Source organism: Archocentrus centrarchus, chromosome 16 (assembly GCF_007364275.1).
Source record: "Archocentrus centrarchus isolate MPI-CPG fArcCen1 chromosome 16, fArcCen1, whole genome shotgun sequence".
In the NCBI taxonomy this organism is placed as follows: domain Eukaryota; kingdom Metazoa; phylum Chordata; class Actinopteri; order Cichliformes; family Cichlidae; genus Archocentrus; species Archocentrus centrarchus.
Genome location: NC_044361.1, coordinates 19036777 through 19064017, shown reverse-complemented (window position 1 = coordinate 19064017; position 27241 = coordinate 19036777). Strand labels below are relative to the sequence as shown.

The 27241-nt window shown below is 42.0% G+C and overlaps 1 protein-coding gene across 1 annotated transcript; it reads left to right on the top strand.

Moving 5' to 3' along the window:
* The first annotated feature begins 389 nt into the window (after positions 1-389).
* Positions 390-25254, top strand: phactr4b (phosphatase and actin regulator 4b). Its single transcript, XM_030750888.1, is given in 17 exon segments — positions 390-539; positions 6825-6937; positions 7334-7378; positions 13209-13379; positions 15318-15398; positions 16489-16571; positions 16573-17020; positions 18348-18671; positions 19824-19955; positions 20993-21521; positions 21917-22230; positions 22351-22549; positions 22715-22770; positions 23042-23103; positions 23205-23342; positions 23550-23626; positions 24285-25254. Coding segments are annotated over 15 exon segments (2643 nt in total). The 5' UTR covers positions 390-539; positions 6825-6937; positions 7334-7365; the 3' UTR covers positions 24301-25254.
* The last annotated feature ends 1987 nt before the right edge of the window (positions 25255-27241 follow it).

The following is a 27241-nucleotide window of genomic DNA, read 5'->3' as shown; positions in this document are numbered from 1 at the left end:
AGGTTGAAGCTTATTTTTTACGTTAATCTCATTCTTACAGCATTATAACTCAGGGTGTGGGTTTAATAAAGTGTCATATAAGGATTAAAATGATAGCAGGCTGTGCGTGAGGGCTGGCTTCACATTACTATTATTATCTTTAGGAAGGTAAGAGTGAGTCTTCATCACCACGGAGAGAAGCTGGACAATATAACGGTATGCCCCTCCACCCCCTTCCCACCCCAGTGCTGAGGACTGCAAAGCCTGGTGGGTATTGAAGTCTTCGCACAAAGAGAGACGCAGTATTCTTAACGGCTACTGAGGCGCTGTAGCTTCCACTGAGAACTACCGGTACCGAGATGCGCAGCTCGGGATGGTTTCCGGTAAGTGCGCAAAATGTTTGGACCGGGTACTGGGAGAGGGGGAAAGTGTGAGGTGAGGAAATGACCGGGCTGTTATTTTTAAGACGGCTGTAACTACTTTGAAAAGAGGAGGCAGAGGTGGAACGCGCGTCAGGAGGGATGTAGTATTGCTGACTCTGGAGGAGCGAGTAAGACACAGTGAGTTTGCTGCAGAGATTTCTCCACAGACAATAACCTGCAAGTTGCGCTCCCAAGTTGGCCGGTACGAAAAAGCGGATTTCAGAAAGCGATTTGCACGTTTGCAGCGCGATGCTGAGCGCAAAAGTGCTGGGGTTCCGCACAGAGTGCGTGCCACAGGGTCATTGCATTTCTTTGATCCTGCTGCAATTGTTTCACACCCTGGAACTCCATTTTCCACTGATGCTCTGATCAGGCGTCCATGCACAACAAAGGATCAGGATGAGCAGGATGTACATGGTGTGTGTGGATGAATGCTGTGGGAAGGTCCGCAAACCGCTTATTTATCCGCGTCATATTGTACAAAATATGTTCTATTTAAAAAAAAAAAAAGGGCGAGAAATGCCCAAAATGATTCTCCTTGTATCTGCGTTGTCTCTATGTTAAGGATGCTGCTAATTTGTAAAAGAAAAATATAATTTTCGGTTACTTTTAAGGACACATGATACATTTAACAAAAGAAAAAAAACCTGTAGGACTACTTTTACCAACAGTAATAATTAGCAAATTTAAATGGGTAATAAATTGCTTCAAGGACTGCATCTGCAGGCGTGTGAAATCACAGCATGGCGGAAATGTCAGGAGAACAGGCCCCTCTTCAGTTGAATTGCATTCATTTATTTAGGTTTCGCACAAGTCGTAAGATGTGTCTACTGACAGTTTTTATTTTGAGGTGTGACACCGGAAGCCGCTGTTTTCGCTGCGTGGCTGACTTGACTCCGGTCTCTCCTTCACTCAGCTGCATCTCCACTCCACTGGCGCGAGATCCGCTCGCGCAGAGAGAGGGAGGCAGGTCGGCGCCGCGAGCCTTCAAGCACGGCTCCGTTTTTCCTCCTTGTGCCGGGAGTAGCAGCTGGTTTAATGTGATGCTTTTTACGCGATAGACCGAATCAGCCTCTCAGGTAATTTTATATTTTGCCTCGGGAAGGAAACCGGTTAAGTAATAGTCAGTCTAATCTCGGCGATACAATTAGAAATCCGCGCTCCATTTAGGTCTAATTAGGACATGGATTGTTATGGTAGAGATTGAAGACGCGATATACTAGCGAAGACTGCGCGTGCTTGTGTCTGATATTAAAAGTAGGATTCGAGAAATGGCAGTCTGGCAATGCAGTTTTTTAAAAATTTTATTTTCGTATGTGAATTCGTTGCAACCTATTATTATGGAGCTTGCATATTTCTTCAAGGACATTATAAGCCATACTGCCATAAGGAAATTAGAGTGGAGTAAATTATTCAGATTTACTCTAGACCAGGCTAATGCACTTCCTCTCAGAGAGGAACCTCCTGATGGAAAGCATTAAAAGTGTGTTTTTATGTGTTTAAAATAAGCCTATTATTGTTTAAATCATTTTTAGTGTATTGTGAAACTACTGAATTTGACACGTTAAAACTTGTGGTCTGATCAGGTGTATTCTCTCCTTCTTCTGTATTGCTCCCATGCAATAACATGCATTTCATCTGGTTCCATCTGCCATAATAGCTCCTGAAGTTAATTTGCTCTTCCAGAAAGAGAAAAAAAAAGCTGCCTCATAGCTTGTATTGGAGCTCTTTCCTCTTCCCACTGGAAGTCTCCTCTTTAATGGACCATTAAGAGGCAACCACAATGGTTAAGCTGTCAACTGTGCCTGACTCATTCGGTTAGACCGCACAGATGAGACTGGCCTGAGCATCAGATTCCTTCGAAGCTCTCGGCTCAATGTTTCAGATCAATCCTCACCCTCGTTCACAGGGCAGCCGCTGGCAGGGAGCAGAGGTGGGCAGCCTGCTCCAGTGTGGAAACATACATGTGCAGCGTGATGGAGCTTGTTGTGTATGATCAAATAACTTCAGTTTAAGTTATGCTCGGTTCCCCTGCAGTGCAGCCTACACGCAGGTGGAGGGACCCTATAGAAGAAAAGTTTAGCAAAGGCGAGGTGCTTTTTGGGCTCCTTGTAAAAGTGGGGCACTGGTCCCTGTGGTGAGTGGCGCTTTTCTGGGGCAGGCTCAGCGATGACGCGCTCCCAGCCCAGATTGGGAACAGGCACCCTCGTCCATCCATTTTGAGGTGTAGAAACTGTTCAGCCTGAACAGACACCTACAGAAAGGTCCAGGCAGAGACTCTGCAACTCCATTCCGTCTTACAGTCTGCATTTCTTTTTGATACCTTGCTGGAGCCGGCCTGTAAGTATGTCTCATCTCAGCCTACCTGCTGCAGATAATAAGTTGTATTAAAATAGTCGTTGTGCGGTGTGCTTTGTTTTTAAGAGTGTACCTTGTTAGGAAGTAGATAGAGGTCTTAAGTGTGGAGTTAATTACTTTCTCCCAGTGACTTGGTGGCTTTTTGTGCCCAAAACCCTGGAGTGAGAAGCAGACTGCTATTTAAAGATGGCATAACCCAGCCAGCTGCTGCTGTTTCCGCTCCCATCATAATTGAATCAACACTAGTAGAGTGCGCCAGTGAGGGTGTGTGTACTCCGCAGTAGATTACACAGTCGGGACCTCTAGGCGGTCTTTAGCAGTCACTTTCACATACCTGGTTGGTGCATTTGTGATACAGAAACCTGGCTGGTATCATCAGCCGTGCAGGATGTAGTTTGTTTACACAAGATTTAAAAACAAAAAGAGAGAGAGAGTTCAGTTGGATCTTAGAGGGTTGATATATGAATAGTGATTGATGACACAGCAGGTAAGTCTGCCTTATTTATTTACTCTTCTGTCGCAACAGTTCAGCTCTAATAGGGAGTTTTTGTCATTAATTGATTGTGTGCGTCCTGTCTTCTTCGATCTGCTCACCCAGCTGTGCAAAGGGATATATGGCAGCTGTTAGCACCACTCCATGAATGCATCTTTCATGGTTAAGACCCAGAGGTCCTGCGCAGTTTGGTTAGAGGCATTACTTTCATATTGATCTGTTCTGTACAACAGAAATGCAGGTAGAGGGTTAACAACTCAATAAGGAACTAGGCCATGAACATCCTTTTTTTTAAAATCCGTGACTGGCTGTGAGTGTAAGAGAACAACAACTGAAACAGAATAATATTTTATTGTGGAATATATCTCCTCAAGCCAGGTCTTCATTCAAAGCCTGTAGTGTAGTTAAATTATACTACGCATATATATATATATATATATATATATATATATATATATATATATATATATATATATATATATATATATATATATATATATATATATATATATACGGAAAAGTCCCTACATTTTCATTTCCATCCCCTGCCTTTAATCTGCTCTTACTTCAAGAACCTAGAAATATTTTCTGTTTCTGTGAAACATTCACCGCTCAGCTCAATTATTTTGAGTCATCTAGCCAAGGCTGTGGCACTGGGCGGGAGTGTAAAAAATGTCATCTCTGACCACGAATGCATCTGCCTCATCTCAGTGGCGTTAGGGTTCTCATCCAGCCTGTTCCTATGGCGGAACCGTGAAGGCTACAGTAATTTGAAGCCCATTTCGTGTGCTTTCAGGCAGTGTTGTGGGCTCGCAAGTGTCGTTAGTTACACTTCTTCTTTTGAAAGGGAAGCTGACCTCTGACCTGCCAGAAAATTGGCCTAGAAGGGGAATAGAGAAGAATGCTAAACTGAATATTCAGCTGTATATTTAACTTGTATAGGTAGTAAACTGTTTCTGGGTTTAAATATGTCGTATTTGGATTACTTTGCAATGCAGTCACACAACTTCCTTAGATTGACCGAGCTTCACTTCATTGTAGGGCTCGTCAAGGGCCCCAGGCACTTAACTTACCACTCATTGATAAAACCATTAGATCACAAGGCAACAAAGCTGCAGTTTGCCTAGACCAGTAATTTCCTCAAATGTAAGATGATACGAATGCCCATTAAAACCCAGAATTTTGCCTTGCAGTGAAAATCATCAGTAATTTCGAGAGAGAAGCAGAAGGAATTTTGTGGGCTCGGTTATGGTTTGGGTTTGAGTTGCTTTATTCACTGACAATTACAACCAGCATTTTATTTATTTTGTTCACATTAGATTGCATGTGGTTGTTCTCACTAAAGAAAACATTTGTGCTTGTTTTTCTCAAAAAGATGTGGCTTCCATAGCATTTCAGCTATTTTATTGCTAAGAATGGCTAATTTGCACTCTGCTGTGTAATGAAGCCTGCATGCCTTGTTCTGTCATTGATGATTAATCGTTTAAACAACCAATAAAGACATTGTCTTGAATTATTAAACAGGTTCAGCTGGGACCATACCTAATGATTATTTTCTTTACATATGAATCTTCTCATAATAATATTTTATTTATTATTTTGTTATCTATAAATCTCAGAAAATGGTGACATAATTCCCCACCATTCAGATGTCTTCATGTCCACAGAAAGAAAAGAGTGTGGTACCTGCTATATATGACTAAGAAACCCGACAAGTCTTTACACTTAAGAGGCTGGACTTAAAGAAATAATATTATAATTAATTCCCTACTTTTTTATCATCTTTCTTTTCTGTCTCACTGCCACCCATACCTATCCTTTTTGATATTATCATTCCTACTAGTAGGCATGCAAACAGGTCCAGGAGTTGAAGCATCTTGCTAAAATTCTCAGTTTCTTTCATGAGAAACTTGAATCTGTGTATTCAGTCTCCCATCTTAACCAAGTAAAGTCACACTTAGATTTCTTTGTCCATGCTCAGCTGTCTTTTTCTAGTCAAGCACCAGAAACAAGTTGATAATCCCGTCATGCTTCCAAATAAACCTGAGCGATCAGCTCCGGTTACATATCTGTAACAACTGTGGAGTTTGGTATCCGCAACATAGCTTTTTGAGGTTTTGTACACATGTGACCATTAGCCATGTGACATTAACTTGTTGGCCATTTTGGATGTGGCAATCATGGTGACAGTGTAGGATCTAGTGAATAAGACCCCAGTCACTCAGGCTTAGAGACTGGTCTGCAACCGTCTGGCAGTCAGCAGTCATGAGGGAAAATGAGTATTCCCCAACCAGTTATAAGTTGTTGCTGGAAGTTAATGCTGGGAAAATGATTGCTAAAGCCTCAGTCTCACAGGCCTAGAGACCACTGAGCAACTCCCATTTTTTTCTTTGACTCACCAAAGGTGTGTATTTCCTTACCGGTTGGCAAAACTTTCCTTGTGATTGTTCTGGCCGTTAGCATATTGCTGCATGTTCCATGCATGTGCCACTGCATGGAAGTGATGGACAATACAAGCCGGAAACGGGGACCATTTGCCTTCAAAGAGCAGGGAGGGAGTTGCATAAAACGGCAGTAGAGTAGTCCAATCCAGTGTGTTGATGAAGTCTGTGCCCTTCTGAGTTACATTTTTGTTGTTAGATTTTGAAAGTAACATGACAGAAGTTGGACCAAGTGAAGGGCGATTCACAAAAACACACTTTTGAATGAAGGTGCTACAAAGCTTAGCTAGGTGGGCACCAACACTACTGTATCATTGCACATGCATTTTTTTTTTTGTCTAATTTTACAATAGTAAACCTCATTTGTAAGGATTTACTTCATCAGTCAGTGCAAAATTAGCAAATATTTTTGCTTATTTTTCTTTGTTGCCTTAAAAAAAACATGGCTTATTATCGTAGTTGTTGTATTGCAGTTTTATTTTGTTGCAGCTCTTCTGTTGCAAAGAATGGATAGTTCACCACTTCTAATACATAAAATTGTTATTTGTGAGCTTTTCCATGTGCAGTTACATAACTGAAGCATCTTTTTACACATTACCATGACCATGTATACATCAATGGATCCAAACTCCACTCACCCATTCAGTGATGACTGTAGCATCATCTTTTTATGTTTTAGTGGACTGGAGATATAGTCCGCTTTAAGCTATGTGAAGTTTGACCAAACTGGATCTCCTCAGATGTTCTTACATAAGGAGCTTCTAAAGATCTTTGTAGTATTTCCTTCTACTTTCTTTGTCCTGCTACATGCTCCTTCAGAGATTTAGTGTGATGTTTCATCCACACTCATAGCTACATCTTTGCCTGCCCTTATTTGTTCTAGAATACACACATGATAACAGTGCTAAATATAAGAAACAAACATGTTCAGCTTCTGAGATGCAGTATTATCCATCTGGTTGTGACTCAGAGTGTGCCTGTGTTTTCAGGCCCAGGTTTAATCGTTTTCTCTTTGAAATTTTATGGGAATGTTTCTTGGAATCTGTGGATCCCCTTTCATTTCTCATCTTCTTGGGTGTGTGTTATGTGTCAAACTGTGATGTCATCATTGTTTTTTGTTTTACCTTTCAGAGTGGATAGGATGGGTGGAGGTGCCATCAGCAACATGCTGGAGACCTGAAAAAATACTGCTGCAGCTGCTGAGAACCCCTGCTACCCACACCCCACCCATGACTTTGTATAGTGTATGTGTACACCTGTTTGTATTTGCACAAATCCAATTAATTATACTGAAGTCATGCCTAGATCATCATCATTAACTATCTATTACTAAGTTATCTATACATAGTAACTAATATACAGTATTTAAGAGTTTATTTTTTCAGTGAAAATGGAAGTGACCACATGTATTTTTTTCAATTGAATTCATTTTAGATGAACTATCTTCAGAATCCAGTCTGTTCGTATAGCATATTTCACATTTAAAGGCAGTCGAAAATCTAATGCATTAAACTGTTGTTTACAGCATTAAATATTTAAAATGAAAGAATAGAAGAAAAATTAAATATATAAAAATGTAAAAGAAAAGAAATGAAGAACTAAGAATGTATCTACTCATATCTGAAACTGTTGTTTTTCAGGAAATGTTGATTGGTGTGCCTCAAACTCTGTAATGGAAAATCGTGGTGAGTACCAAGTTACTCGTGGTTTTTTTAAGTGCAGTGTTAATGCTGTGGAGTGAGTTGTGGATTCACTGTGTTTATGAGGGCTGTCTAGCCGCTGCACATTTTATGAGCCACTCAGGACGACATCCATACATCCTCTCAACATCAAGGCCTGACTGAGGATCAGCTTCTTCTCCCAAAGCCCCAGAGCTTGGTTTTTGGGCTTACCCTGGTTGTAATAAGTGTGTGTGTGTGTGTGTGTGTGTGTGTGTGTGTGTGTGTGTGTGTGTGTGTGTGTGTGTGTGTGTGTGTGTGTGTGTGTGTGTGTGTTATAAGAATCATGATTTTTGTCACATGAGATGTTTACTTGATTTGAACTTAATTCTTCTAATTAAGTTGCGTGAGAAAAATACAAAAGTGGTCATTATCATGAGTAAATCACAGTATGAGACAAGTTAGACTTGCAGATGTAGAAAACACAAACATTTGCTTACTTTTCCCATGGCTTGTAGGAAAGTCAGCTTCCACTGCTGTGTTTTGTTTTGTTTTTCCCTCAGCGTAACATGAGGATGTGAGCCGCTTTGTATCAAAATGAGCTGCTTTTGTTTCCTGGTGTTAACTGCTTTCAAAAGCTCGTGTGGCTACGCGGACCTTTCAGTAGAAAGGTGGTCATGTCTGCTGGTTTTAGTTCACCATCACCTGTTGTTTTTGGCTTAACCCTTTGGGCCTGTGGTAAGCCAACTGTAGTGGATGTTATTCAAGACTTCCTGTGGCTTTTTCACAATAAAAGCAAAAGATAGTTCTCCTCACTGAGAGACTGAAAAACAAATAGCAGTGTTGTAAAAGGGTTGAATTTCCTTTATGGGAATAATTTGACATTTTGAAAATAATATTCATGACACAAACACCATGCCTACAAACACATTGAAACCTCACTGATATACAATAACCAATTTAAATTTGATTGATTATTTTATTTATTTGCTTTCCAACTTTTGTGCTAAGCCATTTTAAATTGCTGATTTATGTAAAAAAAAAAAAAAAAAAATAGGCTCTGAGCAGTGATGCAGAGCTTTATTCCCCCACTGTGAATGACTCATTGCATACTCTTGTCAGACAGGGCCAGGGATGTTTATGTACATATGTGCGTACCTGACTTAGTCTCCCTCCCTGCTGAAGTAGCCTGTCCCAGTCTGTTATCCAGGTCAGGCCAACAGGTTCTGGACTCATGTGGATTGGCTCAGTTCTTGCTGGAACCCAGCCCGGCGTGGTGGCTTTATGTGGGGCACAGGAAGAGAAAAGGAACGCTGCCGAACACACTAGCTCTCCATCTTTAGAAACAGCTCGAGATGCAGCCAAATGCTCAAAAAGCTCTGATCTATCCAGGCATAATGACACAGCTCAGTGCTCTGGATTCCTCTGAGGCTCAGGCAAGATTTTTTTTCTAAAAACACTCAAACGTCAAAAGAAATCAAAGCACTAATTCAGGAGGTCCACTCCCTCTTTTCTTCTCATTTACAGAAAGTGGTCTCTTTTTCTTTTTTGCTCACTCTGCCTCTCTATTTTCAAGCCTGAAACAAGACAGCTCTTCTTGGCAAACATATTTCAAAGTCATGCTAATGCCTCCAAGTCTTTTCACAGTGTGATAAGAGACTTGAAGATGTGTATAAAATGGTGTCTGGAGACATTAAAGGAGGTGAGCAGCATGATAAGCACCCTCTGTGAGTTCTGAACAGCAGCAATAACCTAACATTAGCATGCATGCTCCGTATAGAAAGTGCAGTATTTATTTATCTGATCAAGTTGTCTGCTCAACCGGCATTCCTCCTTTGATAAGTTCACTGTAATTCTGTTGATGGGGAGCAGCACCTCCAGCACACTCAACCTATACTCAGCTCCCAGAAACAGTCGTGCATCTGATCTTATGTAACATTTCTGCTGATCAATAGTATTGATTGAAATTCCTCTTATTTATTTCCCATCCAGACTAAATTAAAGCTTTTGCTTGTCAGGTTAGATCTACTGCTATGGTTTCATTATACATGCATAGTTTCTATATATAAAACAATATCTGCTGTGTTTTGGTCTGAGGTCTGCCGTTTCAAGTCTAGTGGCTTCTGTGTTGAGTCAATGTTATAAATTCACTTATCAGTCTTAATCATCTCACATTAAAGAGTATTTTACATTGTACATATATTACTGCATTCACACATTGCACCGCATCCTGCAACATGTGCCATATTGAAAACACAACTTGTCTTTCTTTCTGGAATGGTAGGCATCTTTCAGTGAATGCTGACCTGTGCTGTGAGCCAAGGAGGGAGGGTCAGCAAGGAAGGGGGGAGTCCAACTCCTGGAGGGAGGGGAGGTCTAAGGATATTGTGCGAGGGAGGGATGGGGGAAGGACTGAAGGAAAAAAAGGCACTGAAGGCAACTAGATGACAGACGCATAGAAGAAGAAAAGATCATAGGGGACACGGGGACTTTGTTGCAGAAGAAGGAAGACAGGTGCAGGTGCTGATCTGTCCAGTGTAGTGTACACGCTTGTAGGTGCAGGACAGGTAGAGGCCCCTCAGGGGCTAGATCATGGGACAGAGCCTCCGTGTGGAGATCTCAACTCAGGACGCACAACAACATAACCGCAGTGGTGAGTTTCTGGGCTTACATTCTTGGTATACTTTACACAGTTGTGGTTTCCTCCATCTCTAACATCAACAGCATAAAACTATTTTCTTATTTTGTAGTTTTTCAAGGATAGGAGGAGAGAGGAGAGCTGAGGATTGGAGATTGTGTAATAAACTTTGCACAAATGTTACGTAGCCTCTCTACCCCCTCGCTCTCTTTCTCTCTTTCTGGCCTTCATTCACTTTTACCACCACAAGGAATGTTAAATCACTGGCATCACGTGGCTAATTCTCCACAGTGTTTTTATACACTCATGCATGAGTTGCACACTTACTTTCTTATGTTACACTGCACAGGAACATTATTTGCTCAGTAAAATTAGATTGCATACGCTGTCTGGCTCAGAGGTTTTACATAATTTTGTATCACACCAATTATTACAGGTTTTTGCATGCCACATAAAGTTAACTCAAGTAGTGAGTAAAATATTACTCATATTACAGTGTTCTATAATGGTATTTATTTCTACTGGGTCTTAAATGGTTGAGTACATTTAGGGAACTCAATTTTTCACTGGAAGCAATCAGTGCTTATAAGTATAAGTGGATTAAATGCCATAATCTGCCCTGACAAAGGTGACTGTTACACTGAGTTTGGAGGTATTTCCTAACAGCAGTTTTTGTGTAAGTGATCGGAATGGCAGACGCAGTAAAGCACAAACCCCTTTAAAATAACAATCTCCCTTACCCACGTGCTCACCTGACCAGCCTGCCATGACTCAATGAATCTTGAGGTTAGAGAGAAATCTGGCTAGATGAGTGAGGCGGTAGTAGGCGTGGCTTCTGGATATGGCTGTGTCATAGGAAGACACAAGCACAGTCACACACTTCCATGTTTCCTGAGTGGTATGGCTTATTTTGGCAGAGTTGATTACAGCATGACTATTAAGAATGTGGCTTTGGTTTTTGTTATGAATGGAGATCTGCTTTATAGATCATCATTCATTAGTTTCCCTGTTGTACCTTCAAGCATAGTGTTTCCGTGAGCTGTACAGTGGACTGTGTTATTGAATATGAGGGGAAGAGGCTGTCTTTGTTCTCTGGGAGGAAATGGCACTCCACCCTGATTCTGTGACTGTGTTTCCAGCCCCACCCCCCGCCCCCCAACTCACCACATTATGTCTGTACTTTTTCTCCCTTTGTAGCATTTTTTTTTTTTACCCTTTACTCCCATTCCCCAACCCACAGTCACACTCAGCTGTAGTGCCACAACACACCAGACCTCTTCACACTACAGCTGAAACAATGGCATGTTGGAGAGTTTTTCTCTGTATCTGTGAAGAGTAATTTTTGCGTGGATTGACAACTCTCTTGAATGTGATAATTGATTTGGGTGTTGTGTACTTTTTTTTCTTTTTGGGGGCCTTTTTTTTTTTTGGTAATGGTGGATTGACACCTTTTTATAATCAAGCTTTATTGGCTAATGGACAAGATCACTAAGGATATTGTCAGTCATCTTTTTCAAATAGATGCCTGCTGCATGGGCTGAGTCCTCTGCGATCGTCATCTCTGCAGTGCTTTGGAGTGTGCAGGCCTGGCACAGCCAGCTCTTATCCTGCTTCACTGGCTTCAGCTGAGCCACTGTAGCAGAGGCTTCTCTGACAAAACAGTCTGCTGTGTATGAAAACCTCAGTTCTGGATCGCAGAGAAGCTGCCTTAAGCAAAGCTTAATCTGGATGTTATGGCAGCTGGTCTGAATCCTCAGATTTCTACCTCACCGAGATAAGCTGGATTTCCACGTTGTGGACATGTCTCTTGATTCTGGACTCTCTCTGCTGTAGTTTCCATCAACTCTCTGCAACTTGGTCTTCTGCATTTTCTTTGTTTGCGACTTTACTGCTGGGATATACACAGGATAGTAGATTTTGGGTTGCTTAATGCTCCCTGCTTCCTCATGGCATGCTGTTTTAGGACCCACTACCATGCAAGCTGGACACTTAACACCCCTCTTCCAGGTAGATTAGTGCCTGCTCTTTGAAATGCTTGTTAAAAATGCACATTTTAAACTGGCGGTAGGGGATGAAGTTGAAGTGTTGTGATTTTAAACTGTTTTCCTATCAGAGGTTTTGCAGTCTGTCATTCTTCTCTGTAAACACGCAGTTCAAATTTTACACTGCCAGCAATGTGGCACTAATGTGCCTGTTCTTCAGTTGCAAAAAATGGCTTTGAATCTTATGTCAGCAACCATCCACCTTTCTATAATGTCACTTAGCAAGATACTGAAACCATGCCAACTCCAGGGCTGCTGGACTGCAGCTAGCTGATCCTGATGTATGTGTGTCAGTGTGTGTGTGTCAAGTAAAGAGTAAGTTTCTATCCAGGAATAATTTTTTGTTTTTGTGTTCCCTGGACTGCTAAGTAAACCATATCAGTATTGTGTGAGAGCACATTGTTGTGGGAATCAGACTGCAGGGCATTACTGTCGCCAAGACATCCTGTGTGAGCCCAAGACTGAATGTTTCAAATCGGACTCTGTTCTCTCACCGCTGGTAAATATTATGTCTGCTGGATACAGCAGCTGCAGCCTTTAGAGAGCTAATGTTTGAAAGTGTCTCCAAGCTCAGCATTCTGTCAGTTGGCCTGTCAGTCATGTAACTTAGGATATGTAGTCATTACTGCAGATTGCCTTTTAATTGAGTTTTTGAAGCCTTGGTGACACCTCATAATAATTAGTGGTTCTTTAAAAGGTTTTGCTTCTTGTCACCTCTGTGTGTGTCTATACGTGTTTGTGTGTGTGTGTATATATATATATATGCGCAGAATGACTGACAGCTTTTTTTCTGCTGCTTTATGTCTGCATCTGTGTGCGCCCCTCTTCTCTACGGGGGCAGCAAAGGCTGAAAGGCTGATAAGGCACTAGACTCCATCCAGCTAAGGAATGTGAGCACTTGACAGTGAGAAATCCTGGCTCAGTGCCAGTGTCAGGCTTCTCCTGTTAACTGTGGATATGTGGAGGAGTCCATGAGCTCTCAGCATCACCCTGCCAAAGCACACTCAGTCCCCGAGAACTAACAGCTAAAGATAATAACAGCCGTAATGAGCCTGGCCCTCTTTACAAAAGCCGCAGATGAGCTCAGTTAAAATAGAAAGCGCTATTGCTGGTGGATCTATAGTTTTATGTTAGTTGTTCTCTTGCATTTATTTTAAATTTGTGTTTTCTGTTTTAGATGATGAAACTGAGCAGCACCACAGCACAATGGTCGGAGAGGGGGGCAGTACTGGGGACAGCACCCCTCCCCCAAAGCGTAAAGGCAAGTTCTCGACCCTTGGCAAGATCTTCAAGCCATGGAAGTGGAGGAAGAAGAAAAGCAGCGAGAAGTTCAAAGAAACTTCTGAAGGTTTGTGCTGTAAACTAGTTCTGTTTGTGAGCCCCACCCCTCCTTTCTCACCAGCCATATCAGTTACATTCAGCTTTCATTAAAATTCCTCAGTGAACATGTCTCCACCCAGATGTTACAGGCAAGTTTGTCTCTTGATATTTTCAATGCACATAAGACAGTAAGTTACATACAAGAGGTCCTGTTAAGCAATGATCTCTAAACCATAGACTGTATATCAAAGATGGACATATACACTGTGATGTCACTCAGTGGTGGTGAACTTTTGTTTTGAAGTCTTGATCTTTAGCAGTACAGCAGTTGCCATCTGAAAAACCATGGTTTTTTTCAGAGCCACAGTTGATAATATTTAGAGGGTGGCTTTCTAACATGTTAGCTAATGCTAGCAAGCTTGGCAAGCAAGGTGTATCCATAGCCCGTACACTGGTCCCCCTTCTGCTGTCAAAACAGCTTTGACCCATTAAGGCATGGACTTCACTAGAGCCCTGAAGGTGTGCTGTAATATCTGGCACCAAGATGTTAACAACAGATCCTTTAAGTCCTGTAAGTTGCGAGGTGGATTGGACTTGTTTGTCCAGCACATCCACAGATGCTCAATTGGATTGAGATCTGGGGAATTTGGAGGCCGAGTCAATAATTCAAACTCGTTGTGGTCCTCAAACCGTTCCTGAACAATTTTTGCTTTGTGGCAGGCTGCATTATCCTGCTGAAAGAGGCCACAGCCATCAAGGAATACAGTTTTCATGAAAGGGTGTACATTATCTTCAACAATACTTAGGTAGGTGGTACGTGCCATCCACATGCACGGCAGGACCCAAAGTTTCCCAGCAGAATATTGCCCAAAGCATCACATTGTCTCTGCTGGCTTGCCTTCTTCCCATCCTGGTGCCAGGTGTTCACCAGGTAAGTGACGCACATGCACCCAACCATCGTGATGTAAAAGAAAACATGATTCATTAGATCAGGCCACCTTCTCCCATTGCTCCTTGCTCCAGTTCTGATGGTCATGTGTGCCATTATTGGAGCTTTCTGTGGTGGATAGGGGTCAGCACGGGCACACTGACTGGTCTGCAGCTATGCAGCATCATACACAACAAGCTGAGATCCACTCTGTATTCTGACACCTTTCTGTCAGAACCAACATTAACTTTTTTGGCAATTTGAGCTACAGTGGGTCTTCTGTTGAATTGGACCACATGGGCCAGCTGTGCATCAGTGAGCCTTGGCTGCCCATGACTCTGTCACTGGTTCACCACTGTTCCTTCCTTGGGCCACTTTTGATAGATACTGACCACTGCTGACTGGGAACACCCCACAAGAGCTGTACTTAAAAGGTGTCACTGAGTCCCAGTGTGGAGACTTTTGGACAGCTTCTTGATGTTTTGAAGTCAGACATGATGAGAGAGGGCTGGATCTGAGCCAGCTTATCCTTCTGTGGAGTCCTATGCACTTTTGTGCAATCTCACTTCTTTTTGCAACCAGAGGAGTTGCCGTTGCTGGCCATTAAAAGAATACAAGTCTAAGGCTCTTTTGTATTGGCTTCACTTTTCAGACATGGAGCTACGTCCGTATGTTATGTACAGTCTATGGGTGCATCACACAGACAGAGATACTTTCTCACTGGTTCTAAGTGTTATTAAATAACATGAGAAATTCACCAGAACTGTACCACAGACCACTAACCACAGAGCATGGTGAAGAGGTCCAGTTCAGTGACTCAAGTTAGCTCAAGGTAAAGGCAGGCTAGCACCCTTGTTAGCACTCAGCACTCAAAAATCAAAGTGGCCACACTGCTAATAATGCATAGCTTATAGCCATAATACGTGTCTTTGAATTCTGGAGCACGAGATCACAGTGATATATTTAAATCTTAGAGATGCTGGTGGGGAAAAAAAAAAACACATGGTCTGTAATGTTATTTCCTTCTGCTTACGGCAGAGCTGGAGAGAAAGATGTCAACAAGGCGCACCCGACAGGAGCTTATAGATCAAGGGGTGCTGAAGGAGGTCCCGGACAATGGTGAGAAGACTCCTGTGATTCATGTGATATCATTGCAAAGCTTTGTCTGCGTCTGACAGCAGCAGCCCTGAGGCAATAACGCCCACTCAGACAGTACAGTTAAGTCTTCAGTACATGATAGCAGGAACACTGTCTTCCCATGCAGCAGGTGTCTGAGACATATTTAGAAAAGAAAATTTTATAAAAAAATGGCTTTCACCTTGGTGTTTCTCAAAGTAATGCGATATCTGTTTAAAATTACATGCCAGTCTCCAGAGCTGAGGAAAAGTGGAACAAATTGTGCCTTGCAGCAAAATAGAAAGGGGTGTGTGCAAACGTTCTGCTGGTCCCGCTGTTGCAGAAGCCCATTTATTAAACCTACAGCAGCTCCTTCATCAGACCAAATAAACACTGACTTTGTCCATGGGGCTTGAGTTAAGGGCACCTTCTTTTTATTACTGTGGAGAAGGACTGCAAATAGCAATTATTTTTGATCAGTTTCTGTATCGATTCTGTAGTTTTTGAAATCTTAAAAAAAAAAAACACTCAACACTATCTGAAATCCAAAATTATAGAAGAATAGACAGCAAATCTTGACATTTAAAAAGGAGGGGGAAAAAACATGTTTAACAGTATTATGGCTCAGTTGGCTAGTCATCAGTTCTCTTGCATTGAATCAGGTTAATTTGCTAATATCAAACAAGGCACCACCAGTATGTAACACTCTAAATGTTACTCTGATGTTACTGCCCGGACAGTTTCTACATTTAAGTCTTTGCTCAAGACCCATTTCTGCTCTCTGGCTTTTAATTTGAGCTAATCTTGACAGCTTGTAATTATTTAGTTATTATATTTTGTCTGGATTTTTGTCTTCTGTGTATGGTATTTTCAGTTGGCTGTGAAGCACTTTGATCCACTCTGGCTGTTTAAATGTGATATATAAATAAAAGTGACACTGACATTAATAATTTATCAATTTAAAATCTTGTTGTGTATCAAATATTTAGCATATAATGTCCTTCTCCACTTGCTCAGTGGCTCAGAATATCATTCAGTCTTCCAACTTTTTTTGTTTGAGTAATCACCAGGTGTTTTTGGCCAATCTTTTTAGATGGAGAAACACAAAATGTGAAGCAGTCCTATGTAAAGAATGGCCACACTTTGCCTGTCGGGGTTGGCGGAGGAGGAGGGGGGGGGAGGAGGAGGAGGAGGGGTCATCAGTGGCGGCAGGAGCCCGTGTAACCAGGGCCAACTCCCCTCAGATTCAGATTTTAGGATGAACCCTGCATGGCTCACCCAGCCAGATGACCGAAGGGGCCGTTCTCCCTCAGATGGAGACCGCCGTGGAGTTTTGGGCTCCAGGGGCACAGGACTGCACGACAATGGACGGAGAAGCGCAGGGATTGGGGCACGTGCGCAAGGGGAAGGAGAGTGGAAGCCTAACTTGGCCTGGCAGGGCCAGATTCATGGGCAAATAGAGGAGGGCAGACATGGGGGCAGGCTTCACCCTGAAGATGGGCAAAAGAGGCCAGGGCTGCAGAAAGCCCCATCCGAGGATGGCAGGAGGAGTCGGCCTGCAGAAGGAGACTGGAAGCCTACACTCCCTCGGCATGCCTCTGCTGAAGAGGGGAGGGCTCGGAGGGGTGAGTCACTTCCAGTAGTTTTCCTCCTCACCATCTGAATTTTTCCACCAATTTTAAAAAGCTGCAATCATAAAATCACTGCTTTTGTCCCTGCAAGACCATCGCAGATAAAATGCACATTTTATACCTTGACCTCTTTAGTGCATATTTGAACAGTCAGTGAGTCTTCAGTATTTTGTCCCCTCCCTTTTTCTGTCACTTTTGTGCTTATATGCTGTCCTCCCAGATATAGACAGGCTCTTGTCAGCTCCCAGGAGGCCTGCTCCAGCTATGCTTCTTATTCAGGAACATGAGGGAATAGCTCGTCCTCTCTTCTCCTCTCCTAATTAATGTGGCACGATCGCTACACTCATTATTGCCCTTTAAGGCTAACACTGTCAGCTCAGTGATAATTGGTAAAGCATCACAGCTAATTGATTTCTTTGTAAAATAGAATTTATTAAAAAATAATGGTGTTTCGCTCTGTTTTTAGATCTCACAGGTTATTCTGTGCTGATGTGTAAAACATATAAAATGTAGTGCGTCATTGCAGATCTATTATCAGAAAAAGGGAAAATTTTGCCCACTTTCCTTGATGTGTCATTGCTCTGCTCTTCTTTCCGTCTCACCTTGTATTTTTCTTTTTTCTCTCTGTGATGCTACTTTTTTTTTTTACCTCTCCCACTCTCTTTCTATCTTTATCACATCTCCTGCTTTCTGTCCTCCTTTTATTTCTCCCCTGTCTCTTCTGTCTCTCTCTCCTCCATTTCTCTGTTCCTCATTCTGACTTCCTGCTTTCCTCTGAATTATTTCCTCTTTGATTACATGCCATCGCACTGATAATGCTTCTGTAAATAAATAACCCTGAACCTGAATGGCGTGGGTGCAGCGGTGGGAACAGCGCGGGGGCCGCTCGCGGGTGTAGTGGGGTGGGCAGAGGGAGGTGGGGTTCTTTTGGTGGTAATTGCAGCCGCCTACTCTGTTTATCTTCACAGCTGATCCCTAGATAATGTAGTGCTCAAACAAGTGCTATCACACAGAGTGCTTGGAGTGGTAGAGCAGCAGAAAATGGCTCATTGCTGAGTCTCTGAGCTGAAGCATTTATAGCTGTCCATGGGGATATTTTGTGAGATTTTACTAATTCATTAAAGTATATTTTTTTTAAGTTCAAGCATGTAGAATACAATATTTGCACTGCAGCTGAAAACCAGACATGTATTGCTTAAATGTATCAGTCTCAGTTCACACGCTGTAACTTTTAAAGTTGTTTCAGTGGAATTAACTTTAGGATATAAAACTAAATGCCTGTGGATGCTTTTTATTTATGTAATTATTTATTTATTTTCAGAATCAGACAGCCATTTTGCCCCTGACCTGGACACCCTGCGTGAACCTCTGCCGCCCAAACAGTCGATCATGCCTCCAAAATGGCTGATGACCACCACCCCTGAACCTGGCAGTGAGGGTCCACCTCGAACTCCATCCAACCACCCCACGAGCCAGTACTCTTCTCCGTCGACAGTGACGGCCAAGCCTGTTCGATCAGTGTCTTCTGCAGGTTCCAACACTCAGCAGTCTTCAACCGCAGCCCTTACCTCCACTTCTCAGCCCCCCAAGCAGCCCCCGCTGCCTCCACCGAAGCCCATGAACAGGGGGAACGCAGCCATGCTGGGTAAGCCCTCACTAACAGTAGCTTCTTATGTTAACAGATGTTGCGGGGAGAGGTCTTCATTTTGTGAAGCCTACATGAACAATCAAACGTCTGCTCAGTTAGCATGTAGTTTTCCCACTGGCGTATACAGTATGTACATTTATGCATCAGTGAACTCCTGATGGTAAAGTCTTCAGCAGCTACGCACAGACACACACACATACGAAAACATCCTGTATATGATGCTATCTTAACAGCATGAGCTGCTTTTCCCCAGCTAATTACTTATTACGCTTGGATTATTGTAGCAGAAACTTCTCCAGCTTTTTACGCTATGAGGATAACAGGGACTCTTGTGGCTGTGGGCCACTGCTTCCACAGATACAGTGTAGTGGTTCTGTGGGTCTGCCTCATCTGGGATCTTGTTTTAATTCCCAGTCAGGCAAGGCTGTCTACTTTGGCTCATTTTTACCAGGACATTGGATGAATTTGGTACATTTCTAAATTTGTCCACTTGCTCTAATATGCTGGGAGGTGTTTTTTTCTTTTTTTTAAATTTTAACATGTCTATCATCTCATGTCATGACAAGTCCAAGAGGGGGAAATTATTACAAAATGCCCTACTTGTCATCATATTGATTGTTGTTTATGGAAGAAATAGAATATGAGATGAGCCAGTTAGAAACTAACACCAGTTTCAGGTTAACATCATTTACACTACAGAGAAATACTCAAAATCTAATTTAAAGAACAAAAATTTCTGTGCACACTTGTTGACAGTTTACTATGAAGGAACTGTATTTTAAAAGCCAGGAGTCTTCTTTGTTTTGTGGCCATGTTTATACACAACAAACAACTGAGACACAAGGTGTTAATGAGATCTCCAGAAGGCTGATAGGTGGATATTGTTACATTTGGACAGTGCCAGTGAAGCTTTTACAGAATAACGAGGATAATAATGATGTTCTCATCTAACTCTTTGGTCGAAGAATAGGAAGAATTTGGCTGACCTTTTTTTTTTTTTTTTAAATGATTAGTATTGAGGGCAGCAACACTGCTCCCTAATAGTGCATTCTGCTAACATAATTATTAAATCGATAAATTATATAATACCAACAAGTAGCTACATTCATTAAACACACCAGCTGAAGGCCTCCATCTCCTCCCTATTAGTCTCCGCCCTGCAGGGGGGAGAAAACGCTCAGCTTCCGCTCTACTGGTCCTGCTGGAAGCGAGAGTGCGACTATGATGTCTACCTGTCCCTGCCTGTCTACCTGTGCCGGCGGGCCGGAGGCCTGCGCTCAGGTAAAAGGATGCCCCCTGGTATTTCTTTGGCTGGGGTGCCAATGTCTGGAATGTCCTCTTCAGAGTCTGCACACTTCATCATGTCGCATCCTTTCCTGCTGCCAACATATGTCCTCCCAAAAGCCTTTAACTTTTTCCACTGGCCTTCATTGCTTTTCTTTGGACTTGGTATATAAGAGCCGCATGCATATAATGAGCTGATAATGAGTGTGCTTGCTATATGTAGGAGACAACTTCTGTGTGAGTGCAGTTGAGTGTATTTTGCCTCTGAATAAGGGAGGGCCTTTAGTGGGTTCCAGCTGTGTTCTGCTATGCATCAAATGAATTTTAGATCTCTAATCCACTCAGCTCTCACTCAAATGGGATGGATGAATGAATGGGTGGAAGAATAAAAACGCAAAATGGTTCTGATGTTGGGCTTGACTTAATTTAGGGAGGAAGATACAGTCCATTACAGTGTAGGTTACTGCATGTTGTAAGTCTGTCAGCACTGTTCACTTACTATGTCTACATAGCACGGCTATGCTTTTAACAGAAATGGTGCTTTAAAGCTGTTCTCCAGAGTCTTAAGAACCAAATAGCAAATATGCAAATGTGCATGCAAAACTGGAAGGTTTGCATTTGAGCTTTTTGTTTAGGAGCTTCATGAGCCTTTCAATGCTAATAGAAAAAAGTCTTGTTGCAGGTTTAGAGTCTGGCTGTGAAGAGCATGTATGCATCTTTTTTGTCTCTGTGACCTGGGGCACATGCTGCACACTGGTCTTTTAGGACAGTGTGTGCATTTATGGCAGTCATGTGATCCAGCTTGTTCTATATGTGCAATAATGCTCAGTCAAACATGAAATCCCAGCATTGGTTCATGTGTCTTCTGCCATACTGGGAATGCAATACATGTGTGACTGATGCTTGTGCATCGTGTCACAGTGACAAACTAGATTAAAAAATAAATCACTTGCTAGCAAAACACTCACATGTCTAAGGTGTAGTTCTTTTGCTTTAATGGTTATAGATGAATTAGCTTTTTTTGCCATTTGCAGGTGACTTCACCCAAGGCACAGGGGGCGCCAGCCTTGTGCCAGCCAAGCCCTCTCCTCCGATGCCTCCCAAGAGGACCACTCCAGTCACCAAACGCAACATGGAGGACTCTGCTTCAAGCCATCCCATCAACCCCTCACCACTTTCTCTGGAGGACCCCAGCATCCTCCCTGTGGGCTTCCAGCTGCCTCCCCCTCCTCCCTCCCCACCCCTGCCGACTCACATACCACCTTCTCCACCCCGCCAACACATACAGACCCACCACCTCCACCATCAGCACTCCTACCCCCACCCGCTGCCCCAACCCATACCAATGCTGTTTGATCCACCAAGCCCAACCAACGAGTCTCCCCAGCGCCCGGCTCCTGTACCACTGCACATCATGATCCAGCGAGCCCTGTCCAGCCCCGGCCCGGCTCAGCCGCATCCGGATGGGTCACAGCGGGCACACGCACTGCTTTTTGAAACACCTCTAGAATACCAAGGAGATCGTGGTCGCCCCCTGCCTGTCAGCATTCAACCACTAAAACTGTAAGTTTCTCTGCACATATTAAAGTTGATTCTAAAAAGTATTTAAAATATCAATTGTCAGTGTAACCAAAGACAAAGCCATCTGGTAAAGAAATGTGGAGCCTTTCTATTTACATGGGATCTGTCTTTGCATGTAGCCTTGAGGATGCGCCTCATCTGTTTTTTTTTTTAAGCTGTATACGCTTTGTGCATCCTTTTTGAGCTGGAAAATGTCTTACTCTGATCATTGTCAGATATAGCTAGAAGGAATGCTGAATAGCAGACATATTCTTTTTATTAAGTAAAATAGTTTAAAACATGTCTGTGTTCTAAATCTTTGAAATTAGCTGAATAAAAACTGTTAAAAAATACTTTACTGCCTATAACATACTTTGTATGTTTATTTTTCCTGTTAGATCTGAAGATGACTACTCAGAGGAAGAAGACGAGGAAGAAGATGACGAGGAAGAGGAGGAGTATGATGGGGAGATTCCACAGCCAGAGCTGGAGCCAAGGAGTCGCCGGTGCTTGGTGGGTGACGCTGGCGTTTGTGTCATCCCACGGGGAAATAGCAATGAGGAGGAAGAGGAGGAGGAGGAAGACGAAGATGAAGATGAAGAGGAGGAGGATGAGGAAGGAGAACACGACATGCACGGGGAGGACAGTGACTCAGATGGTCCCGTTCATAAAGATGAAGACTCAGATGAAGATGAGGATGAGCCCCCCTTGAGTAAGCATAACAAATTGATTTGGAGGTCATTTGGTGGGTTTTCCAGACTTTTATAAGCCTGTGCAGTGTTCTGTTGCTCCTTGTCAGCTTACCGCATCCCTCCACTTGGCTTTTATCCAGGTGCTCTGGCCAGCAGGGTGAAGAGAAAGGATACCCTGGCTCTGAAGCTGAGCAGCCGTCCCTCTGCTCCCGACAGGGACAGGTTTACACAGGAGAGGAGCAGCAGAGATGACCAACCTCCGGGACAGACTGGCCTCACCTGGCAGAGCAGGGAGCAATGGGAGGCCATTCGCACACAAATCGGCACTGCACTCACAAGGTAAATCCGAGCATTATTGTTGTATTGTTTAAAATGACAACAGTTAACATGCATTTCCTGAAGAAATTGAAACATTTTCACAGATCTTTGTCCTGCTTATTGGTTAAAAGCCTCGTGAGGTAAATGTTTAAAAATAGGACTAATTTTTTCTTTCTTTCATTTCAGACGACTAAGCCAGAGACCCACAGCTGAGGAACTGGAGCAAAGAAACATCCTGCAGCGTTAGTATTAACGCTGTCCTTCTTACATGCTCCTTGACTTGTTTGGACTCCTTTGTTTCTGGGTTTTAGCAAAACCACACCTCATTCCTTCGTCTGATAAAAGTACATTTCACATGCATTAATAGCAAGAATTTTTACCCTTGAAAAGGTTATTTGAAGCACATATCTAATTTTGGAAACTGCTTTTAACTCTGCCATCAAACCAAGCCTTTGTACCACAGTCTAAATTTGGCTCTGCTCTTCTTTCTTTCGTCTTTTGTTCTTTCTTCAGCTAAAAATCAGGCTGACAGACAAGCTGAAGTTCGAGAGATCAAGCGGCGGCTGACCAGAAAGGTGAAGCAGCACATCTACTACAAACATCCCAGTGTTAAACCACAGATTTACCTGAAACTAAACTGACATTTTTAAAAAAAAAAACTCTTTATTTACTGTAGCTGAGTCAAAGACCCACAGTTGCAGAACTACAAGCGAGAAAAATCTTGCGATTCCATGAGTATGTGGAAGTCACAGATGCCCAGGACTATGACAGAAGAGCAGACAAGCCATGGACTAAGCTGACTCCGGCTGATAAGGTAATCAGCTCCATTTAAAAGGCTTTATTGGTATGACATCTTTTCAGATACGGTATTCCAAAAGCACTTCACAAGATGTGCGGGACACTGTTACAAACATATGCTTTTTAAATGTTCAACACATGCAACTACTTTAGTTTCATGTAATATTAGCAGAATATAGCCTCGTTTCCTTTGGACGTTTAACTGAATTGCTGTTTTGTCTAGGCTGCCATCCGGAAGGAGCTCAATGATTATAAGAGCACTGAAATGGAGGTTCATGAAGAGAGCAGAATTTACACAAGGTATACCTCTATCAGTTGAAACTTGTTTGCCAAGCTACATGCTCAGCCTGAAGAATTCTCCCCACAGCAGCAGGTTATAGTCAAAGGAGTTTGTTATCCTGCTACAGATTTGCAGCTCTTCGTGTCAGCTACTGTGTCAGTAATGTTGCCATTTATTCCTTACTCCCTGAAATAATTAAAAAGGGTCTGCTTAACCTGAGGACCTGCTACTTAACAAAATCTGCAGAATGTGACTTGTTTTATTTTGTTGGCATTTTCTGTCACTGTCTGCCTTGGCAACAGATGCACTGTATGTCCTGTGATTGCTTCACAATAAAAGCCACCTTGTGTTTAGGTAAAACACTTTAAATAAGAATTAGCAGCAGTTGCGTTTTGCATTAGTAGTGACCTGCTACCACTTTGATATAGTTGTGAACAGTAAAACAAAGAGATCAAGGTAGACACTGATTGAGTGGTCATCTTTCTTATTCATGCCTTGTCCATGCTTGAATGGCAGAATCCAGCACGAACAGTGAAAACTGGACATGTAATTGCAAAAGAAGACTGTTGTTGAAAAATCTGTACCTTTAAGTAGCGATATAATTAGTTTTTCTGCATTAAAAGCTTAAGCACCGTGAAGGTCTGATCTTGCCTCATGAGATCCCTTTGTTTTCTTTAGGTTCCATCGGCCTTAACACCCCAGCTTGCGGATAAAGAAGCACTTAAGATCTCTGGCAAGAAGCAGCTGCTCCCTATGCAGACAGATCGCCCTTTTGCGTCTCTAGAATGTACTGTTATCAGGGAAAGCCTGGAACTGACTTCAAACGAAAAATGCTTCTTGCTTGTCCTCCATCGCCCTCTCACTACATTGCTTTCACTAAACCGAGGTGTTGGTGGGTGCGGACCAGATGCAGTATTTCTCCCGTACGGCAGGGGGAACCACGTGCCAATAAAGTTGAGAAGTGGCAGAGGACCTACAGGGCTTACTCTCACTCTGCTGTTGTGTGGTGCCCCTCAGGGACTCGGATATAGTTACAACCTTTAAAGCGGCCTCGTCCTGTGTTGCCTTTTTTTTTTTCTTCTTCTTTACTGTATATGGAAAAGCTAACTCATCTTGTTAATGTATTAACATAGAATAAAAATGGTAATAATAATGATGACCTATAACACTTCACACAGTAATAATAGACACAGACGGCTACGTCAGGAGCTGGCTGGAGGGTGGAGACTGGGATATTCTGTTTTAGAACTGGACATCTCTGGGATATCGTGTGTTTTTTATCCATTGTGTACAGACTGCTGTTGTGATACATTAGAATGAAACTGGAAAAGATCTAATTGCAAAATATTCTGTAATGCACAAAATATTTTCTATTGTAATTTTGATCACAAGAGTAGTGACAGCTTTTCTTTGAGCCCTCCTTTCTTTTCTTTTTTTCCGGCTTGCCTGTGTTTGTGGTTGTGATGTGAGTTGGCTTTTTTAAGCATCAAACTAGTTCTAGAAAAGGGTGCAGGTCAGGAGGCTGTTGGTGTTTTAACGTGTGCCAACATACCCGATACCTAAAGGACTATAGGATACTGGTTTTCATATCACTGCATGAGCCATTACAGAATCCAGTGCCAGTGGGTCTGGATATTTTCTCTTCATTTCTACTTTTTTTTTAATATATATATATATATATATATATATATATATATATATATATATATATATATATAAGTTTTTCTACTTCCCTTTAAAGATTAAACATGCAATACATTCTGTAGCCATTTTAAATAAGGTCATTCTGATAGTGTCTAAACTTAAGAGTTAAATGTAAGTTGCTTCACGTGTAGATCAGGGATTTATCAAAGAAAAAAAAAATCTGAAAACATACAGACGGTCAACAGGGAGTCAATTTGGCTGGAACCTTTTGAAATTGCAGAAATGTTTTACCTTCATCTTGTTGTCTGGCCAGTAGCTTACAGGGTTCTCAGTGCTGTGTACGAGTTGAGATAGGTTTATCTGATGCTTCTGTATATCTTGTCTTCCTTTGGTTTGAAAAGAAATTTTAAATACAAAAAGTATTATAGGTTGCTATTTTTTTAAGCAGAACATTAGTTTATGATTAAATGCTACAAGAATGGGAATATGAAAGTGCACCTTTCTGTAAAACGAAGTTCATTTTTAATTGAATGTGGAGCTGTATGAGCTGACAGTTTTCTTTTTAATTGTAAATAGTCACATCTGGATCTAATTAAAAATCTTATAATTCATCAAACCTTCTTGTGAAACAACTCTGCAACTGGATCTTCATCCCGGAGACCTCTCTTACCAAATGACTGTATTCAGGTTAAGTTTTTTTTTTTTTTTTTTGGGAACATCTAAACTGGGATGTCTGGAAAAGTGGGTTTGCAGCAACACCTGGTGGTGGGTTCATTTTCTGTCCTTTCCTTTGCTAAAACTGGAGCTGGTTTAAGACCATTTAGTAAAGTTCAGACTGTATATGATAGAGGTTTGCAACAGTGTAATTTGTAAACAGTAGAGCAAACTATGATGAGTGACATTATTTGAAAAGATGATCATGTAGGGTGAGGAAGTGGCTAAGTTGCAGCAGAAGTCAAAAAAAAAAAAAAGTTTTCCATGTCTTTAGGGTGTGGTTTGGACCAAAGGAAATCTAGTTACAAAATGTACAACAGATGAGGGGCCACCCAAAAGATATGTTTATAGGTGACAAACTCTGATCTCTGTTTTAAAGTCAATTGGAGACAAAAGCAATGCAAAATGGGTAAATGTAAAAACAATCAAAGATGTCCACCTTCCCAGAGTTAATGTCAGCTCTCATCCTTTTCTTTACATCAGTAACACAGATGGAATAGGCTGATCAAATTCTCTAACATCAATTTTGATGTACTTTTGAGGTTTCTATATCATATTGAATCCAACAGTTATTTCCAGTGACTGCAGATTAAAATTTGGTGACAGCACATGAACTCCTGCACATTTTCTGAGACGCTTATCCAATTCAGGGTCACTGAAATAGTTAAATATTAATATATGGTAATAAAGATTCACACAATAATGGAAATGTTCATTATATAAAGCATAGGTTATATTTACTCAGTTAACTTTAGATTAGAATAATACTTCTACTTATGTATAGCCTATTTTGTTAACTCTTTTACATTGCCCTATCAGTGTTATTGAAATGTACCTTTACTTAAATTCTGTACTTAGGACCAATTTTGAGATACTCCTTTTAATTTTTTCATTCTCATACTATCTACTGTATATTGGAATGACCACCTTTTGCCACCGAAGACATTTAATTATCTTCTGCTTTTGTAGTTTCAGTAGTTATTGAAAGGACGTATAAAAACAGTGAGATGGTGATGAGGTGTGCAGTAGGAGTGGCGGATGGGTTCAAGGTGGATGTGGGATTACATCAGGGATCTGTCTGAGCCCCTTCTTGTTTGCAATGGTGATGGACAGGCTGACAGTTGAGGTCAGGCAAGAGTCTCCGTAGACTATGATGTTTGCAGATGTCATTGTGATCTGTAGTGAGAGTAGGAAGAAGGTGTAAGTGAGCCTGAGGAGGTGGAGGTCTGCTCTGGAGAGAAGAGGAATAAAAGTTGGTAGAGTTTAAATACCTGGGG